The following is a 17,577-nucleotide window of genomic DNA, read 5'->3' as shown; positions in this document are numbered from 1 at the left end:
TGGTCCTTTTTATTTACCATTAATGAAATACAGTTGAGGCTGCATAAAAATCTTTTACTGGTCCTCGTGTCAATTTTGTGATATTCAACATTTATTACAGCATCTATCAAAAAACTCAGACAAATTGGTACATTGGTAGGAATTCTGTGATATGATTGACAAGTTTTAAGAATATATGGAAAAAGAGCTTGGGTTACTCAAACTATTAGTTTATAGTCTTTGACAGCAACAAATGAGAGGAGCTTTTCTTGGCAAAGAAAGAAGAGATCTACCCTAGAGATGCTCAGACCAAGAGGTATCCCTTATATAACACCAATCACAGAAAATTACAAACTTTCCCTGATATTCAACTAAATTTGACCGTCACAGGTACCTAGACATCTGTGCAGTGCCTCAAGAAATGCCATTTGCTTTGAGATGCTGGATAGTCTCAACCGTCAAGTTCACTGAATGGTGGTACTTCTGAAGACGCACCTGACATAGGAGTGTGGGCCATGGGTGTAGATCTCTCAGGATCTTGACAAGTGTTAACTGATTACCACTCTGCATATGGGTGTCTGGAAGCCATCAGTGTTATCCTGTCTCCTGGTGTAATAAACGTTGATTAGTGAATGGCTCACATTGAACCGAGAAAAGTCATACATGGCCAATAGGTCTGCAACGATGCACATTTTGTTGAGTTGCCACTAGAAGCCTTTCTACTATGCAGTAGAGATAAGGGGACCATGTAGACCCTACAACCTGCCCCAAGCAATTAAATAAGTCTGCTATTGAATTCCTTTTGCCTGGAATGTACGTGGTTGGCAACTACAGCGTTGAGTGTCGCTCAGATGTGCACTCGCTTCGTCAGCTTGCAGAGGGGATTTAAGACCGTGCCCCCTTGCTAGTTGACATCAGCCACTATGGTGGTGATGTCTCTCCTCAACATTACCAAGTGCCTCTTCAAACCTTCTTGGAATATTTGCAGCACTAGAAATGCTGCTTACATTTCAAGGTCAATCTGCAGATGCATTTCTTCTGACCACATTCCAGGTGAGCCCCACCCCTCCTTCGTCAGATCTGAAAACAGTTGTATGTTACGGGAAAGAGTAGCAAGACCTGTGGTGAAGTTTTCCTTTTGTAGCCAACAGTTATGATGGTCTCGAGCCTCCTGCCCCACTGGAGCAAGAACGATTCCTGGAGGCTGACCAGTGATGCTTCAAACCCCTGAAGATTTCTATTGTTAAGGCACTCATGAGGTACAAATCTCTAGCGAAGAACGGTGGCCGACAAAAGACTGCCAGCGCTGAGCTGTACTTTCTGCCTGAAACAAAAAGTGTTCCACCACCTCCTTGAGCTTGCTGATGTGATAGTCTGGCAGAAGGACTTTCGCTGCTGCCGTGACTACTTAACTTGAAGTTCTCCTATTGACAATGCAGTAATGCCCCACTTCCTTGGTTATTCTGACATCATCGTTACCAGTTCACACTTGTGAGGTCATAGCAGCCGGGACAAGAAGTGTATATACAGTAGTCAGGTTTCAGAGAAAAATCAGTTGGTTACAGTTATTGGGAAAACTGCAAAACTTTCTTCCCCCATTCCCCTTGTACAAAGAACTGAAAACAATTATCTACTTACTTTACTTTACTTTGATGGCTGCTTTTCCGGTCCCATACAGCAGGGGAACCCCACTCTCTACAGGACCTCCACTGTCGTTTTACCTTGTTCATTCAGAGTATTTAACATTTCATATCACATATTATTCATTTACTGTTAAATTGTCGCTGTCAAAAGATTCATGAAATAAGAAAGTCTTCAGTTTCCTCTTGAAAGCCTTAATGTCTTCAATCATTCAAATGTTTCGTGGGAGCTTATTATATAGTCTCGGGGCCGCATATTTAAAGGCTCTGGAGCCTAAAGTAGACATAAATCTAAGTTCCAACAGTTTGAAGCCATCTGTAACTATTCTCGTGTCGACACGATTTGTTGGCTGCGCAATATGTAGCAATTCTATCAAGTATTTTGGACGACCGGTTCCGATAACTTGGGGGGTTATTGTACATTTGTTCTAACACGGAGTACTTACCTAGACCTACTTTCTTAGGAGTATCTGGGATCTCCTCCCATCCGACCAGAATTTTGTGTAGTTTACCCTACTCCCTTTTTCTATGCGGGGTAATCTCTGGCGGAGTGATACGCGCCCAGAGACGACCCGGGGTCAGAGAGCATGCTTGCTCAGGTCTCGATCTCCAGTAAGTTTTTGGTCGCGCCGGCGTTAACACCCCGACGCTCTTTCTTAACCCAGTGCGACCCTTTGTGTCTCACGTGGTCCCTTTGTGTGCTTCCCTATCCTTTCCCTCTGTGTTCCTGTGTCTCGCGGTGTATTACTAGTGCGTTATGGAGCATCCCCGTCGTTGCCGTGGGCCTGTAGCCTGTAATTCGTGTGGCGCTTTCCTCTCTAAGCCCGAAGTTGACCCGTACTCCTCGTGTTCGTCGTGTAGGGGCAGTGTGTGTTCCCCTACAGCCACGTGTCCGGAGTGCGAGTCCTGGAATGAAGTGCAGTGGGTGCGATACGGCACTAAGAAGAAAGCCTCTCGACGGTCCCCTAGGAAGTCCAGCGTCCCGTCGAACAGAGTTAATCTGCCGTCTTCCCCTACCCAGTGTAGGGGTCAAGGTAAGTCTGTTGCGGGGAAGCGGCCTGTGGCCTTTCCCCAGGAGTCTGATTTACCTGACAGTGGGATCGTGTCTTTGGTCCAGGCAAGCGGGGGGCCTGAGGGAGGGGCGGGTGTGTATCCAGGGGACGGAGCCCGGGTGAAAGCAGGTCCCGTCTCGTCGGACGATCCGATGTGGGGTAAAACGGCGCAGTCTTCTCCCGCCTCTTGGGCAGGTTTATCAGGTGCGTCAGCAGCCGAGGTTGCTGCTGAGAAGGACGACTCACCGCCATCAGACACCATCGTGTGGGCGCCTCTGAAGACGCCCTTCAGATCGCCCCTGAGGATGGAAGAGGAGTTTGAGTCCTGGTTCCCCAGAGAGGAACTCCCCCACTCCCCTCCAACGCCTTCAGCTACGTTCCCGCCGGACTTCATGGAGCCTTCGTCGCCGGCCGAACCCCATGCAGAATCACCAGCAACGCGGCAAGATTCAGGCCCTCCAACGAGGTCCTACAGGTCTTCGGGCTCTCTGTCGAGGCCTACTCCTGCTCGTCGAAAGACGGAGCCCCGAGAGACCATAGGAGACGGCGAGATAGGTCCCACAGGAGGCGATCTCGCTTGCGCTCCCATTCAAGATCCCGCCACGTGAGTAGACGTTCCAGATCCCCCAGGAGTAAGTTCAGGAGAAGCTTTTTGCCGGACGAAAGTAAGTATGACCGACGGAGGGACTCGTCTCATCAGGCACCAAGGGACAGGCATAAGTCCGCGAAGGTTCCGACTACACCCGCCCAGCGGGGAGAGTCGCCCCTTCGGTCTGGCAGCTGCGTCCCGGCCTCAAGATCTTCGATGAGTCGTCCAGAACGGGAGAAACACCTTTCCTCGACGGGCAAGCCCGCAGACCCCTGGTCTGCCGGAAGAAGTGATAAATCCAGGACGGAGGCCTCCGTTCCAGCGGCAATGCCCGTCCTACTGCCTGAAGCGAGGGGACTGGACCACTCCATGAGGATGCCTCCTCCTCGTACGGCTCCCCCCGTCGGAGGTCCTTCGTCACGAGAACTGGGACGCCTAACGGAGAAGGTAGAGGACAGGGAAGAAGGTTCGTCAGGGGAAGTTTCTGCGTACAGGAGGGTGATAGGCCTCATCCGACGGCACCATAGGCTGGACGAACCGGAGCCCTCTACTGACGAGGTTCTGGCTCTCAAGCCTCAACAGGCTGGTGGATGCGCCTGTACAACAGAGGCCCTCGCTAGCCTTCCCTTTAGCTAGAGATGTGAAGCTGGGATTGGCGCACGTTAGCAAGATCGTGGCCAACCATGCGGAAGCTCCCAAGAACCAGAGCGCCTCTAGACTTCTCCAGGGCCTGAAGACGCAGTCCCGGTTCTACCTCCCGGAAGGACGCCGCGCGGGGCTATGCGCAGTGGAACCGGCAGTCGCCAGCTGGGGACAGGGTGCAGCAGAGGAGAGGGCTACCACGGCCTCAGTTTGTTTCTCCCCGGCGGAGTCTGCCATGATGGAGGAGCTGTCAGGGGACTTGGTTCACGTGTCATCGTGGCTAGATTGGTGGGCCTCCACGCTGGTAGGGTTCCAGTCCTCGCACGACCTTGCAATCCCGGAAAATCAGGCCTTGCTGAAGGAGCTGATTAGCTCGGGAGTTGAGGCCCTGAAGTTCCTTTCCTATCAGTCCATAACACAAACTGCCAACTGGATACTGAGGAAAAGGGACACAGTGCTCAGCAGACTTGTAAGGCGGCTCCCTGACAGGGAAGCGAGATCCCTGAGTAGCCTTCCACTGTGGGACGAGTCAGTTTTCCCCCTCAAGGAAGTGGAAGAGAGGGTGAGGAAACTAAAGGATGTGGGAGAAACCAGGCCCCCTCCAGCAAGAAGACCTACCCATAGAAGAGCACCTTCTGACGTCTCTTTCCCTCCTCACGCCTCGCCTAACCAGCCCAGGAGAGACGCCCCTACTACATCCTGGCAGCAACCTTTGCAGCCCTCCCGTAGGGGAACGTCGGCTGCGCAGTCAGCATTCAGGCCCTCCTATTCAGCCGCTAGAAGAGGTCGTTCGGGCCGCGCCTCTCAAAGGAGATAGGGAGAGAGGCCCCCTACTCCTGCTGAAGCCTCAGGTGGGGGGATGCCTCAAACATTCTTGGCAAGCATGGCGGGACCACGGATTGGACCCGTGGACCGTGACAGTCCTGAAAGAAGGGTACAGGTTGCCCTTCCTGGTGGAACCCCCACCTCCGATACCAGATCTACAGGCGGAATGGTTGGCACCGAAGGACGGCCCTGCAAGAAGAGGCCTCTGCTATGCTGGCGAAAGGGGCAATGGAACCAGTCAAGAACCCAGGTCCAGGGTTCTACAGCAGACTCTTCCTGGTGGAGAAAGCGACAGGGGGCTGGAGACCGGTCATAGACCTCTCAGCCCTCAACAGGTTCGTGTACAAGACCGACTTCAAGATGGACACTCCGAAGTCAGTCCTAGCGGCCTTGAGGGAAGGAGACTTCATGATGTCCATAGACCTCAAGGATGCATACTTCCAGGTCCCTGTCCACCCCTCCAGCAGGAAGTACCTAAGGGTAAAATGGGGTACCCAAACATTACAGTTCAAGACCCTCTGCTTCGGTCTGTCCACAGCCCCTCAGGTCTTCACGAGGATCTTTGCGACAGTCTCAGCCCGAGCGCACGAACAGGGCATCCGCCTGATTCGGAACCTGGACGACTGGTTGTTGCTTTCAGCCTCAAGGGAAGTACTGAGGGGGCAAGGCGCGAAGCTCCTGCAGTTCTGCAGCGTCCTGGGTATCACCATCAACCTGAAGAAGTCCCAATTGATACCCTCCACCAGGATGACCTACCTCGGGATGGTCTTGGACTCCCGGTTGGCGAGAGCATTCCCTTCCGCAGAGAGACTGGACAACCTGAGCCAGATCCTACGGCCCTTCCTGTCGGGTCAGCCCAGGAGAGCCAGAGACTGATAGGTCACCTCGTGTCATTAGAGAAGCTAGTCCCACAGGGGAGACTCAAACTCAGGGGAGTACAGTGGAACCTGAAGGAGGCTTGGGACCAGAGAGACTCCACGCACAAGGTGGTCCTCGAGTGGTGGCACGACACATCGAACACCCTCAAGGGGATGCCCTTCGCGGCCGACCCTCCGGAGATGCTCCTGTTCACCGACGCATCCAAGGAGGGTTGGGGTGCTCATCTCCTCGACAGCACAGCGAGAGGAAGATAGGGAGCCGAAGAGAAGAACCTGCACATAAACGTACTGGAAATGATGGCAGTGCAAAGAGCATGCCTAGAGTTCGTTCAGAAGCTCCGGGGAAACACCGTGGCACTGATGTGCGGCAACGCCACGGTGGTGGCCTACATAAAGAAGCAAGGAGGACTAAAATCGAGGGAGTTGTGCGGCCTCACGTTGGAGTTCCTGGAATGGGCCGAAAGGGAGCAGATCAAGATCTCCGGTCAGGTTCATTCCAGGGAAGAGGAACGTCCTGGCCGACGGCCTCAGCATAATGGGTCAAGTGGTGGGGTCCGAGTGGTCCTTGCACTCAGAAGTGGCCAAACTCAGATTCAGAAGTTGGGCTCGCCAGTAATAGACCTCTTCGCCACGAGGCTGAACGCACAGCTCCCCGTGTTTTGTTCTCCTGTGCCAGATCCAGGAGTGGCGTTCGAGGACGCCTTCCAGCATCCTTAGGACAACCTCAACGTTTACACCTTCCCTCCCTTCGGAATGCTCAGACAAGTCCTCAACAGGGTGAGGAGAGCGGACAACCTGTGGATGACTTTGGTAGCGCCCCGGTGGCCGGAGAGAGAGTGGTTCGCGGATCTAAAGGAACTGGCGCGCCTTCCACCTTGGCCCCTTCTGGACAGGTCAGACCTTCTCCGGCAGCCACACTTTCAAAGGTTCCACGAAAACCCTCGGTCCCTCTGCCTTCACGAGTGGAGGTTATCGAGCGTCTCCTGAGGAAGGAAGGGTATTCGGCAAAGACCACAACGAGGATGTCAGGTTACCTGAGACGGTCGTCAGCCGCTGTGTACCAGGCTAAATGGGCTACCTTCACGAAGTGGTGTGTCGCGAAGAACATCAAGCCGTTGAAAGCCTCCATCCCGGAGATTTCTTAGTCTATCTCAGGGACGAGGTAAATATGTCCATCCCAGACATTAAAGGAGTCCGAGCCGCCCTAGGACAAGTCTTCCTCCTGAAGGGCATCGACCTAGGTTCCTCCAGACACATCTCGATGCTCATCAAGAGCTTCGAGCAATCATGCCCCCCTCAAGCGGTTAGAGTGCCCCAGTGGGACGTGGCTAGGGTCCTGAAGATGCTGTCAGAACCTCCCTTCGAACCCTTAAAGGACATCTTAGACAAGGAGCTCACCCTCAAGACTGTTTTTCTGTTAGCACTGGCATCAGCAAAACAGGTAGGGGAGCTTCATGGACTTTCATACGAGGTGTCACACTCGAGGGGTTGGTGTGAAGCTACCTTCAGGTTCGTACCATCCTTCGTGGCCAAGACCCAGAACCCAGCAGTCTGGGACCCCAAGTTTGAAGGATTCTCGGTGCCGGCAATCCCACGTTCAGACAACCCCAAGGACTTGCGGCTGTGCCCTGTCAGAACAGTACGGAAGTACTTGGAGAGGACAGCCAGACTTGACCCGAAATCAAGTGTCTTCGTTTCTTCAGGATTAGTAAAGAAACCAGTCTCCAAAAACACGATCTCCTTCTGGCTACGGCAAGTGATCATGAGAGCCTACAGTAGTGTAGGGATTCCTATTCCGGGTAAGCCTAGACCCCACGACATCAGAGGTCTGAGTACTTCGTTGGCCTTTGAGAAGAACATGGCAGTCGGCCAAATCCTGCGGGCGGGTCCTTGGGGCAATCAGTCAACCTTCACAGCTCACTACTTGAAGGAATGCTCGAGGAGGTCCTTGGACGGATTCTCTCTCGGTCCCGTCATTTCAGCGCTTCAAAAGATTTAAAGGTTTAGCTCCAGGGAAACCACAGGCCAAGAGACACAGGTTCCTTCCTCCCCCCTCTGTTCCCTTATTATCTTCCCTGAAATTACACTAAAATCCTTCAACTACCATGGGATACATCGTCAGTGAATGGATACATCTCCAAGGATTTTTACAGAGGTGAGTTACTTAGACACTAAGATAGTTTTTTGGGTAGTTTTCCCTATTTCTCGTGTTTTCTCTCGGAGGGTCAGCAGAACCTAGCCTCCTATCTAGGTTCCTCCCTTTTCTCTCCTCTTCATGGTCTCTGGGTCCTGTGGTATGCTCCCACCTCCTAAGGTATAAGTCTCCTAAGAAAGTAGATCGAAGTAAGTACTCTGTGTTGGAACAAATCACAAATTTTAACCCTTTAACCCCCAGGCTATTTGGAAATTTCCAACCTTAACCCCCAGGGGGTTATTTTTTTCTCAGCACATTTTGCAGTATATTTTTTTTAAATTGCTCTAACAGCCTTAATTTTTGTCATAGAGAGGTCAGGTTGGTCTCATTCTCTTGGAAAATGCCTGAATTTTTTCAAAAAAATCTCAAAAATATGAAAAAAATAGTTTTTATAGCCTTTTTTTGCAAGGACGTAACGGTACGTCCATGGGGGTAAAGGGATGGCTTTTGTGAAACGTACCAGTACGTCCTTTGGGGGTAAAAGGGTTAAGTAATTTGTATTTTTCCTAACAGTACTTACCTGGAACTACTTTTGGGTTATGGCCTACCCTGAGTGCCTTACAGGACTTAATAGAAACCTATCTGTCAGAACTTACTGGAGATCGAGACCTGAGCAAGCATGCTCTCTGACCCCGGGGCGTCTCTGGCCGCGTATTACCCCGCATAGAAAACGGGTGTAGGGTAAACTACACAAAATTCTGGTCGGATGGGAGGAGATCCCAGATACTCCTAAGAAAGTAGTTCGAGGTAAGTATTGTTAGGAAAAATACAAATTACTTGAAATTTGTGGTATTTTAAATTCAATTCTCGCTTTAATCGGCGGGCAGTGTAAATCAATTAGTATAGGGGTGATCCTTTCTCTAGGTGGGACACCTTTCATCAGTCTTGCTCCTCTGTTTATGATGTTTTGTAATTTCCTAAGTTGGACTTTTGGTAAATTGTAGTAGATAGAGTTGCAGTATTCAATCCTGGTAATAACAGTTTATCACAAGTTTCTTAACAGAATTTTCGTCCAGGTACTTTTTTATAAATGCAATATTTCTTAGATGATAACCAGCACTTTTTATTACATTATTTATTTGGGCATTTAGAGAAAGGTTACAGTCAAGAAATACAACTAGATCTCGAACTTTACTAGATATCGGCACCGAGTCATTATTTATGTTCGTTTGAACATCACCTAAATTTCTCACACATTGTTTTGTCCTCATTTAATTTAAGTTGTTCAAATGTCGTCCATTCTCTAACACTATCAAGGATTCGGTTTAGAGTTTCAGTAGTGTCATGTATATAATTTATGGAGAAGTAAAATTGTGTCTGAATCTGCAAATAGTTTAAACGTTACGCCATGCCTTTGTAGCATTTTCGATTGACCAATAGTATAGATACAGAATAAGATTGGGCCAAGTACTGTACACTTCCCTGGGGTACCCCTCTGTTTAAGGGTTCATATGATGAATACGAGTTTCCAATTTGTACACAGTAATTTCTACCAACCAAGTAGTCTTTTAGGTATTCGAAAGCTTTGATCTTCAACGCCGATGGACCATAGCTTATTTAGTAGCAGTTCATGCACAACTGTATCAAAAGCAGCACTGAGATCGAGCAATATTAAAATACCACATTTATTTTCATCCATCATTTCTAGCAAATCATTTACAACAGAGCAGATGGCTGTCTCCGTAGAGTAGTTTTCTGTAGGCAGCTTGGTTGTCAGCCAAAGCTTCTATTACTTCTTAGTGGCTGACTAGTTGTTCAAGAATTACATATTCAAGCACTTTTGAGACAAAGAATAGATTTGAAAGATGTCTCTTTGAGCTTAATTCCTGGTAGTCCAGTGCATTTCTCAGAACTGGTGTGACTAAAGCCATTTTCTCAGATTTAGGAAACTTACATTCATCAATGTAAGTTTCTAGAAGAGCCACTATGGTTACACTTGTAGTACATCTGTACTCTCTGTCAGCTGAAAGCAAAGTGGCTACTCAATGAACTGGCTGAGGAGACATGGGCCCCCTCCCAGGAACTACCAACTTCCTGTTATAAATTTTGAAAGTTCTAGCCAAGGTGAAAACATTAATCCTATTAAAGGACGGGATTTTATTCGTGTATGAACATTCTTCATTCATCTAATATCTTATTCACAAGAAAGAACAGTGCTGTATTGCAATATTTTCTACTGTGTACATTGCTGAATTCTTAACCATTAAATTTTAACCTCCAAGGGTTCTGACAGTACTATATACAAAAATGTCCAATGTCTGAAATATAGCATATTGTTTAATGGTTTCACAATTCTGTACTTGAAATTATTCTAAAGTATTAAAAGCAGAAGCAACATAATTTTATCAAAACCTTAAATTTCTAACCGATTATATAACTTCTTGTGGTTCATCGTGATTCCATCCTGTGGGTTTATGGTATTCATCTATTCAAGAGAACATAGTTGAGAATTAAGGCTGTGAATAAGAAACGACTATTTTCGTCATAAAAAAATCGATGATTAAGAACTGGATGACATGACTTCATGTTCATGGAATTTGAAAGAATTACCTTCCTACATGCGATCTAACCTGTACCCAGTCTCGTGGAAACCAATAATTCTGGCTTGATCTATACAGTAATTATATGGAAAGTTAATCAGAAACATTTCAAATGCATACTACACACAAAAATAAATTTTAGAAGTAATTTGTATTTTCCTAGAATACAAACCTGGAGCTATTTAAAAGGGTATTCTTACAGCTATGGCAAAAGTATACCCTTATAAATAGTGGAGGGTTTGTAACTACGCTGGAACAAACAAAGGATTGAATCTAAAAACTCCTCTGACAGGTGTAATATTGAAACCACCAAATAATAAGTTAAAATAAAACTAAATATTTTACTTAGAAATTAATATACTCTTAGAGTACTTACAACTTGACAATTTTTATGCACAACTATATACAATTTAAAGTTAAACACTGCCCCTTTGAAGTATTTTCCAGTAAACATTAAATACCCTACAAGGTATATTACACTTCAATAACTAAATTCGATTGAACAAAAATAAAAACTTGCAAAATCTTATGGTTGAATGTAGTCGTTGACATGTAAGAATTTTTTAAAAACAAAAGGTAAAAAAAAAATTATGAAATACTGTACAACTAGGCAACTAAACTAATTGTTTGAAATTTAGAGAACTGCTCATTCATACCTTCCAAGTAAATTGTAAAAATCAGTGTGATAAATCTATAAATATTAGGTAGCTATAGCAGAAACAATTTCAACATTGAATATTAAAAGTTAATCGGTTTGCCAAAATATGCTGCCAAGTTTGCTTCCCTGAAAGCTTCTGAGCAGGTGGGATGTGCATGACAAACTCTAGCAACATCTTCGCAGCTGGCTCCATACTCCATGGCAAGTGCAGCCTCGTTAATCATCTCTCCTGCGCCTGGGCCAATGATGTGTGCCCCAAGCATGCGGTCGGTGTGCTTATCAGCAAGGATCTTTACGAGACCATCTGTGTCATTATTACATTTTGCTCGAGAATTGGCTGCAAAGGGAAATTTCCCTACTGCATACTCCACACCCTGAAAAATATATATCTTTTCTTCAAAAACAATTTGTCATATAAACACTACACTTATATGGCACAATTTGTTTGTCATGAAATATCCAAGATCTATCTGAATGAAGAATCACTGACAAAGTACTGTATGTGTAATGTGCTCTTCAGCTGGATCATACCAAGTGACATTGCACTTTTAACAGTAAGAGCATGGTATAGGAAAAAGAAAGTTATAAACAAGGGGTTGAAGGTAAAGAAATAATAAAATATAATGCATTACTTGTAATGCACTAATCTTATTAAATACACTACTATCAATTCATATCACGTGCATGCAATAATAAATGTGGTATAAAGTTAACCCACTGATCTTCAATAGCTAATATTTCTCAGTCCGTCTTTTGAAAGTGGAAGTATTCCCCGTGATAGTTAAAGATTTTCAGTTGGTAAGACCAAAGTATTTTATTGCATGGAGCTTATAGATATAAACAAAAAAAAAGTTAAGAGTAGTCTGCGTGGCAAAGAGTTTCAGCATCTGTAAAATAGGTTTGTATGCATTGCATACCTTAATTTATTGGCTATAACACTCCGACTGTATCTGCAAAAAATATCTGGATACAAATGAACGTTTTTTTAAATATAATTATCAACTGTACCTCTGCTTTAAGATCCTCTTCTGTCTTGCCAATCCATGCAACTTCTGGATGTGTGTAAATAACTGATGGAACACAGTTATAATCTATATGTACTGGACCACCTGCCATTCCCTCAACACAAACAATGCCCTCATCTTCTGCTTTATGTGCTAACATTGGTCCATGAATACAGTCGCCGATGGCATAAATACTTGAAAAAGAGAAAAAATTATATACAGTTGCCGATGGATAAATATTTGGAAGAGAAAATAATAACATGAGAAGCTAAGAGGCATGCATCAAAGCCTAGGTGTTGATGCCCAATAAGGAAAATTAGTGTTTTATAATTTTACTTATATAAGTTTTTTCAATAAATAGGGAATACATAAAATGAATGCTGTAAGTCTATACATGGTTCTTGACTAACTGGAGAATGCTTTTAACTATTAAACCTAAGTTCTGTACAACTTAAAATATCCAAAAAGATCATAGTGAAGCAAATCTCTCATTAGTGGACTTTTAAGTTGAATTATTTAACAGATTCAGCTCTAGGCAGATGGGGTTGGAAAATGTGTTTCTAAGATATCAGGACCCTTTTCAATATAATCTTTCACATCATCTATCCAACACTTCACCCTTTTCCTCCTCTTTCCAACCATTTCTGAATTTTTAAATTTTCCTTTACATCACAAAATTTATAAGTAATTTGTACTTTTCCTAACTGATTACTTCAATAGGAGTAAGAGTTCTGAGATGCTAGATTCGGCTGTTAAAAGAAGGTGGCTGGAAAGCTCTGGCCTCTAGACAGGTCACCAAGCTTCCATTTTGACATACAAACAGCACCATTCTACTCTTCATTCACATATTTTTCTGTATCCCAAAACACAGCAATTACAACCACTGTCCTTTCTCTTGACTTCTCACTTCACTGAATCCATAAAAATATTAAACTGCCAAAAAATCACACAGTTTTTAAGTAATATGATATTTTAATTATGAAATAAATTTTTGAATATACTTACCCGGTGAATATATAATAGCTGACGTCTCCGGCGGCTCGACAGAAAAACACAAAAACTCGCGAGCGATCGCTATGAAGGTTGCGGGTGTGCCCACCAGCGCCAACTATCGGCCAGATACCGCATATACATGTAAACAGCTCCAGTTCTTCTCATCCCGCTGGGTCTCTATCGGAGAGGAAGGGGGGGGCCTTTAATTTATATATTCACCGGGTAAGTATATTCAAAAATTTATTTTATAATTAAAATATCATTTTTAAATATTTAACTTAGCCGGTGAATATATAATAGCTGATTCACACCCATGGTGGTGGGTAGAGACCAGAATTAATAAAGTTTACAGCGTATATGCTTAGAGTTTTTGACAGTTATATCATAACAAAACCCAAATATATATAGGTACCTGGTAAGGAAGTTGACTTAGACGATTACTCTGCCTTGTTAGTCTGTCTTCCTCACAAAGCCCAGCGATCCTCTTAGGATGCTGAAAGACTCCCAGGAGCTGAAGTATCAAGGGCTGCAACCCATACAACAGGACCTCATCAAACCCCTAATCTGGGCGCTCTCAAGAAATGACATTTGACCACCCGCCAAATCAACCAGGATGCGAAAGGCTTCTTAGCCTTCCGTACAACCCAAAAACAAGATTAAAAACATTTCAAGAGACAGATTAAAAGGATATTGGAATTAAGGGAATGTAGTGGTAGAACCCTCACCCACTACTGCACTCGCTGCAACGAATGGACCCAGTGTGTAGCAGTCCTCGTAAAGAGTCTGGACATCTTTTAAGTAAAATGACGCGAATACCGACTTGCTTCTCCAAAAGGTCGCGTCCATAATACTTTGCAGAGATCTATTTTGCTTAAAGGCCACGGAAGTTGCTATAGCTCTTACTTCGTGCGTCTTAACCTTAAGCAAGCATCGGTCTTTTTCATTCAAGTGAGAATGAGCCTCTCGTATTAAAAATCTGATAAAATATGACAAAGCATTCTTTGACATAGGCAATGATGGTTTCTTAACTGAGCACCATAATGCCTCAGATCCACCTCGTAAGGACTTAGTACGAGCTAAGTAGAACTTAAGAGCTCTAACTGGACACAGCACTCTTTCAAGTTCGTTGCCTACGATCTCTGACAGGCAAGGTATATCAAAGGACTTAGGCCAAGGACGAGAAGGCAGTTCATTTTTGGCCAGGAAACCAAGTTGAAGTGAACATGTGGCTTTTTCTGTAGAAAAGCCGATGTTCTTACTGAAGGCATGAATTTCACTGACCCTTTTAGCCGAAGCCAAGCACACTAGGAAAAGCGTCTTGAGGGTGAGATCCTTCAGGGAGGCTGAATGTAATGGCTCAAACCTGTCTGACATGAGGAACCTTAGGACCACGTCTAAGTTCCATCCAGGAGTTGCCAAACGACGTTCCTTAGAGGTCTCGAAAGACTTAAGGAGATCTTGGAGATCTTTATTGTTGGAAAGATCTAAGCCTCTAAGACGAAAGACCGAAGCCAACATGCTCCTGTAGCCCTTAATCGTGGGAGCTGAGAGGGAGCGAACATTTCTCAGATGTAAAAGAAAATCTGCGATTTGGGCTACAGAGGTACTGGAAGAGGACACAGATGCTGACTTGCACCAGTCTCGAAAGACTTCCCACTTCGACTGGTATACTCTGATGGTAGAAGCTCTCCTAGCTCTCGCAATCGCACTGGCTGCCTCCTTCGAAAAGCCTCGAGCTCTTGAGAGTCTCTCAATAGTCTGAAGGCAGTCAGACGAAGCGCGGGGAGGCTTTGATGAACATTCTTTACGTGGGGCTGACGTAAGAGATCTACCCTTAGAGGAAGACTTCTTGGAATGTCTACCAGCCATTGAAGTACCTCGGTGAACCACTCTCTCGCGGGCCAGAGGGGAGCAACCAACGTCAACCTTGTCCCTTCGTGAGAGGCGAACTTCTGCAGTACCTTGTTGACTATCTTGAATGGTGGGAATGCATATAAGTCCAGATGAGACCAATCCAGTAGAAACGCGTCTATGTGGATCGCCTCTGGATCTGGGACTGGTGAGCAATAGATCGGTAACCTTTTGGTCAACGAGGTGGCAAAGAGGTCTATGGTGGGTTGACCCCAAGTCGCCCAAAGACTCTTGCACACGTCCTTGTGGAGGGTCCATTCCGTGGGTATCACCTGACCCCTCCGACTGAGACAGTCTGCCAAGACGTTCAAGTCCCCCTGGATAAATCTCGTCAACAGGGAGATGCCTCGATTTCTTGACCATATGAGAAGGTCCCTTGCGATCTCGTACAGCGTGTGGGTGTGTGTGCCTCCTTGCTTGGAGATGTACGCCAAAGCTGTGGTGTTGTCTGAGTTGACCTCTACCACTTTGTTTCGAAGAATGCTTTCGAATTTCATCAAGGCCAAGTGGACTGCTAATAGCTCCTTGCCGTTGATGTGCATGCTCTTCTGACTTGAGGTCCACAGACCCGAGCATTCCCGACCGTCCAGGGTCGCACCCCAACCCAAATCCGACGCGTCTGAGAACAACACGTGGTTTGGGTTCTTGACTGCTAGGGATAGTCCCTCTCTCAGACTGATATTGCTGTCCCACCATTTCAGGCATGCCTTTACTGGTTCGGAGACTGGGATTGATACCGTCTCTAACGTCTTGTCCTTGTTCCAGTGAGAGGCTAGATGGAACTGGAGAGGCCGAAGGCGTAGTCTCCCTAGCGAGACAAACTGCTCCAGGGATGAGAGAGTCCCTACGAGACTCATCCAACTCCTGACTGAACAACGTTCTCTTTTCAGCATTAGTTGGACTTTGAGCAGAGCTTGTTCTATTCGGGTGGCAGACGGAAAAGCCCGAAAAACTGGACTGCGAATCTCCATCCCCAAATATAGAATAGTCTGGGATGGGATCAGTTGGGACTTTTCTAGGTTGACCAAAAGTCCCAATTCCTTGGCCAGACCCAACGTCCAATGTAGATCCTGCAGACAGCGATGACTGGACGATGCTCTGAGAAGCCAGTCGTCCAAGTACAGGGAGGCTTGGATTCCCGATAGATGGAGGAATTTTGCCACATTCCTCATGAGCCTCGTAAACACGAGAGGAGCAGGACTGAGGCCAAAGCACAGGGCTCGAAACTGGTACACCACATTCCTGTAAACAAACCTCAGAAACGGTTGGGAATCCGGGTGTATAGGAATGTGGAAGTACGCATCTCGTAGGTCGAGAGAGACCATCCAGTCTCCCTCTCTGACCGCTGCTAAGACGGACTTCGTGGTCTCCATCGTGAATTTTGTTTTTGTAACAAAAACGTTGAGCGCACTGACGTCTAGCACCGGCCTCCAACCTCCTGTATGCTTTGGGACTAGGAAGAGACGGTTGTAAAACCCCGGTGATTGAAGGTCCGAGACTTTCACCACCGCTCCCTTCTCTAGCAACAGAGACACTTCTTGATTTAGGGCTTGTCTCTTTGACTCCTCTCGGTACCTGGGAGAGAGGTCTATGGGAGTTGTTACTAGAGGAGGTTTGCGTACAAACGGTATTTTGTACCCCTCTCTGAGCAACAGAACAGACTCTTGGTCTGCACCCCTCTTCTCCCAGGCCTGCCAGAAGCTCTTCAATCTGGCACCTACCGCTGTCTGAGGCTGTGGGCAGTCAGACTCTGCCACGGGAGGACTTGGCTCCTCTCTTCTTACCTCTCTTTCCCTCGGCACGAGAGCTTCCCCTGCTGGGAGCTCTGCCACGAAAGGGCGGGATAAATCTAGACGCAGGAGTCTCGATCCTGGGTCTTACAGCAAAGGATGAAGAAGGAGCCCCTTTGCGAGCAGAGGACGCCATCAGGTCATGGGTATCCTTCTGCACAAGCGAAGCAGCTATATCCTTAACCAGCTGTTGTGGAAACAAGGCCGCTGATAAGGGAGCATAGAGCAGTTCCGATCTCTGACAAGGAGTAACTCCTGCCGAAAGGAAAGAGCAAAGGGTTTCTCTCTTCTTTAAGACTCCCGACGTAAAGGTGGAGGCGAGCTCAATGGAGCCATCGCGGATGGCTTTATCCATACAGGACATGATAAGTAAGGAAACATCTTGGTCGGCAGACGAGATCTTCCTACTTAAAGCTCCTAATGACCAGTCAAGAAAGTTAAACACTTCAAAGGCTCTGTATACGCCTTTAAGCAGATGGTCAAGGTCCGAGGAGGACCAACAAATCTTCGAGCGTCTCATGGCCAGGCGACGGGGAGAGTCTACGAGGCTTGAGAAGTCACCCTGGGCAGAGGCAGGGACTCCCAAGCCGAGAACTTCTCCCGTGTTATACCAGACGCTCGATCTAGAAGCAAGCTTAGAAGGAGGGAAGGCAAAGGCCGTCTTCCCCAAACTCCTCCTGGTATCCAACCAGTCGCCTAGAAGACGTAAAGCCCTCTTAGAAGAGCGAGAAAGCACTAGCTTAGTAAAGGCTGGCTTGGTAGCAGCTAAGCCTAGAGCAAACTCAGACGGAGGCGAACGAGGAGCAACAGCAACAAAGTGATCTGGAAAAAGATCCTTGAAAATCATCATGATCTTTTTGAAATCCATCGAAGGAGGAACAG

At 46.5% G+C, this 17,577-nt stretch overlaps 1 protein-coding gene across 1 annotated transcript in view; it reads right to left on the bottom strand.

Moving 5' to 3' along the window:
• Window positions 1-10,657: 10,657 nt before the first annotated feature.
• The window catches only part of LOC137652273 (dihydrolipoyl dehydrogenase, mitochondrial), a 94,849-nt gene continuing 87,929 nt past the window's right edge, over window positions 10,658-17,577 (bottom strand). Inside the window, exons 8-9 of the mRNA XM_068385564.1 lie at window positions 12,006-12,195; window positions 10,658-11,371 (exon numbers count right to left, since the gene is read on the bottom strand). Of these exons, the coding sequence (XP_068241665.1) occupies window positions 11,078-11,371; window positions 12,006-12,195 (484 nt within the window). The 3' untranslated portion in view covers window positions 10,658-11,077. The remainder of the gene's footprint in view (window positions 11,372-12,005; window positions 12,196-17,577) is intronic.

The sequence above is a fragment of the Palaemon carinicauda genome, chromosome 13 (genome assembly GCF_036898095.1).
Source record: "Palaemon carinicauda isolate YSFRI2023 chromosome 13, ASM3689809v2, whole genome shotgun sequence".
Classification (NCBI taxonomy): Eukaryota; Metazoa; Arthropoda; class Malacostraca; order Decapoda; family Palaemonidae; genus Palaemon; species Palaemon carinicauda.
This window is presented reverse-complemented; position numbering and strand designations above follow the sequence as displayed.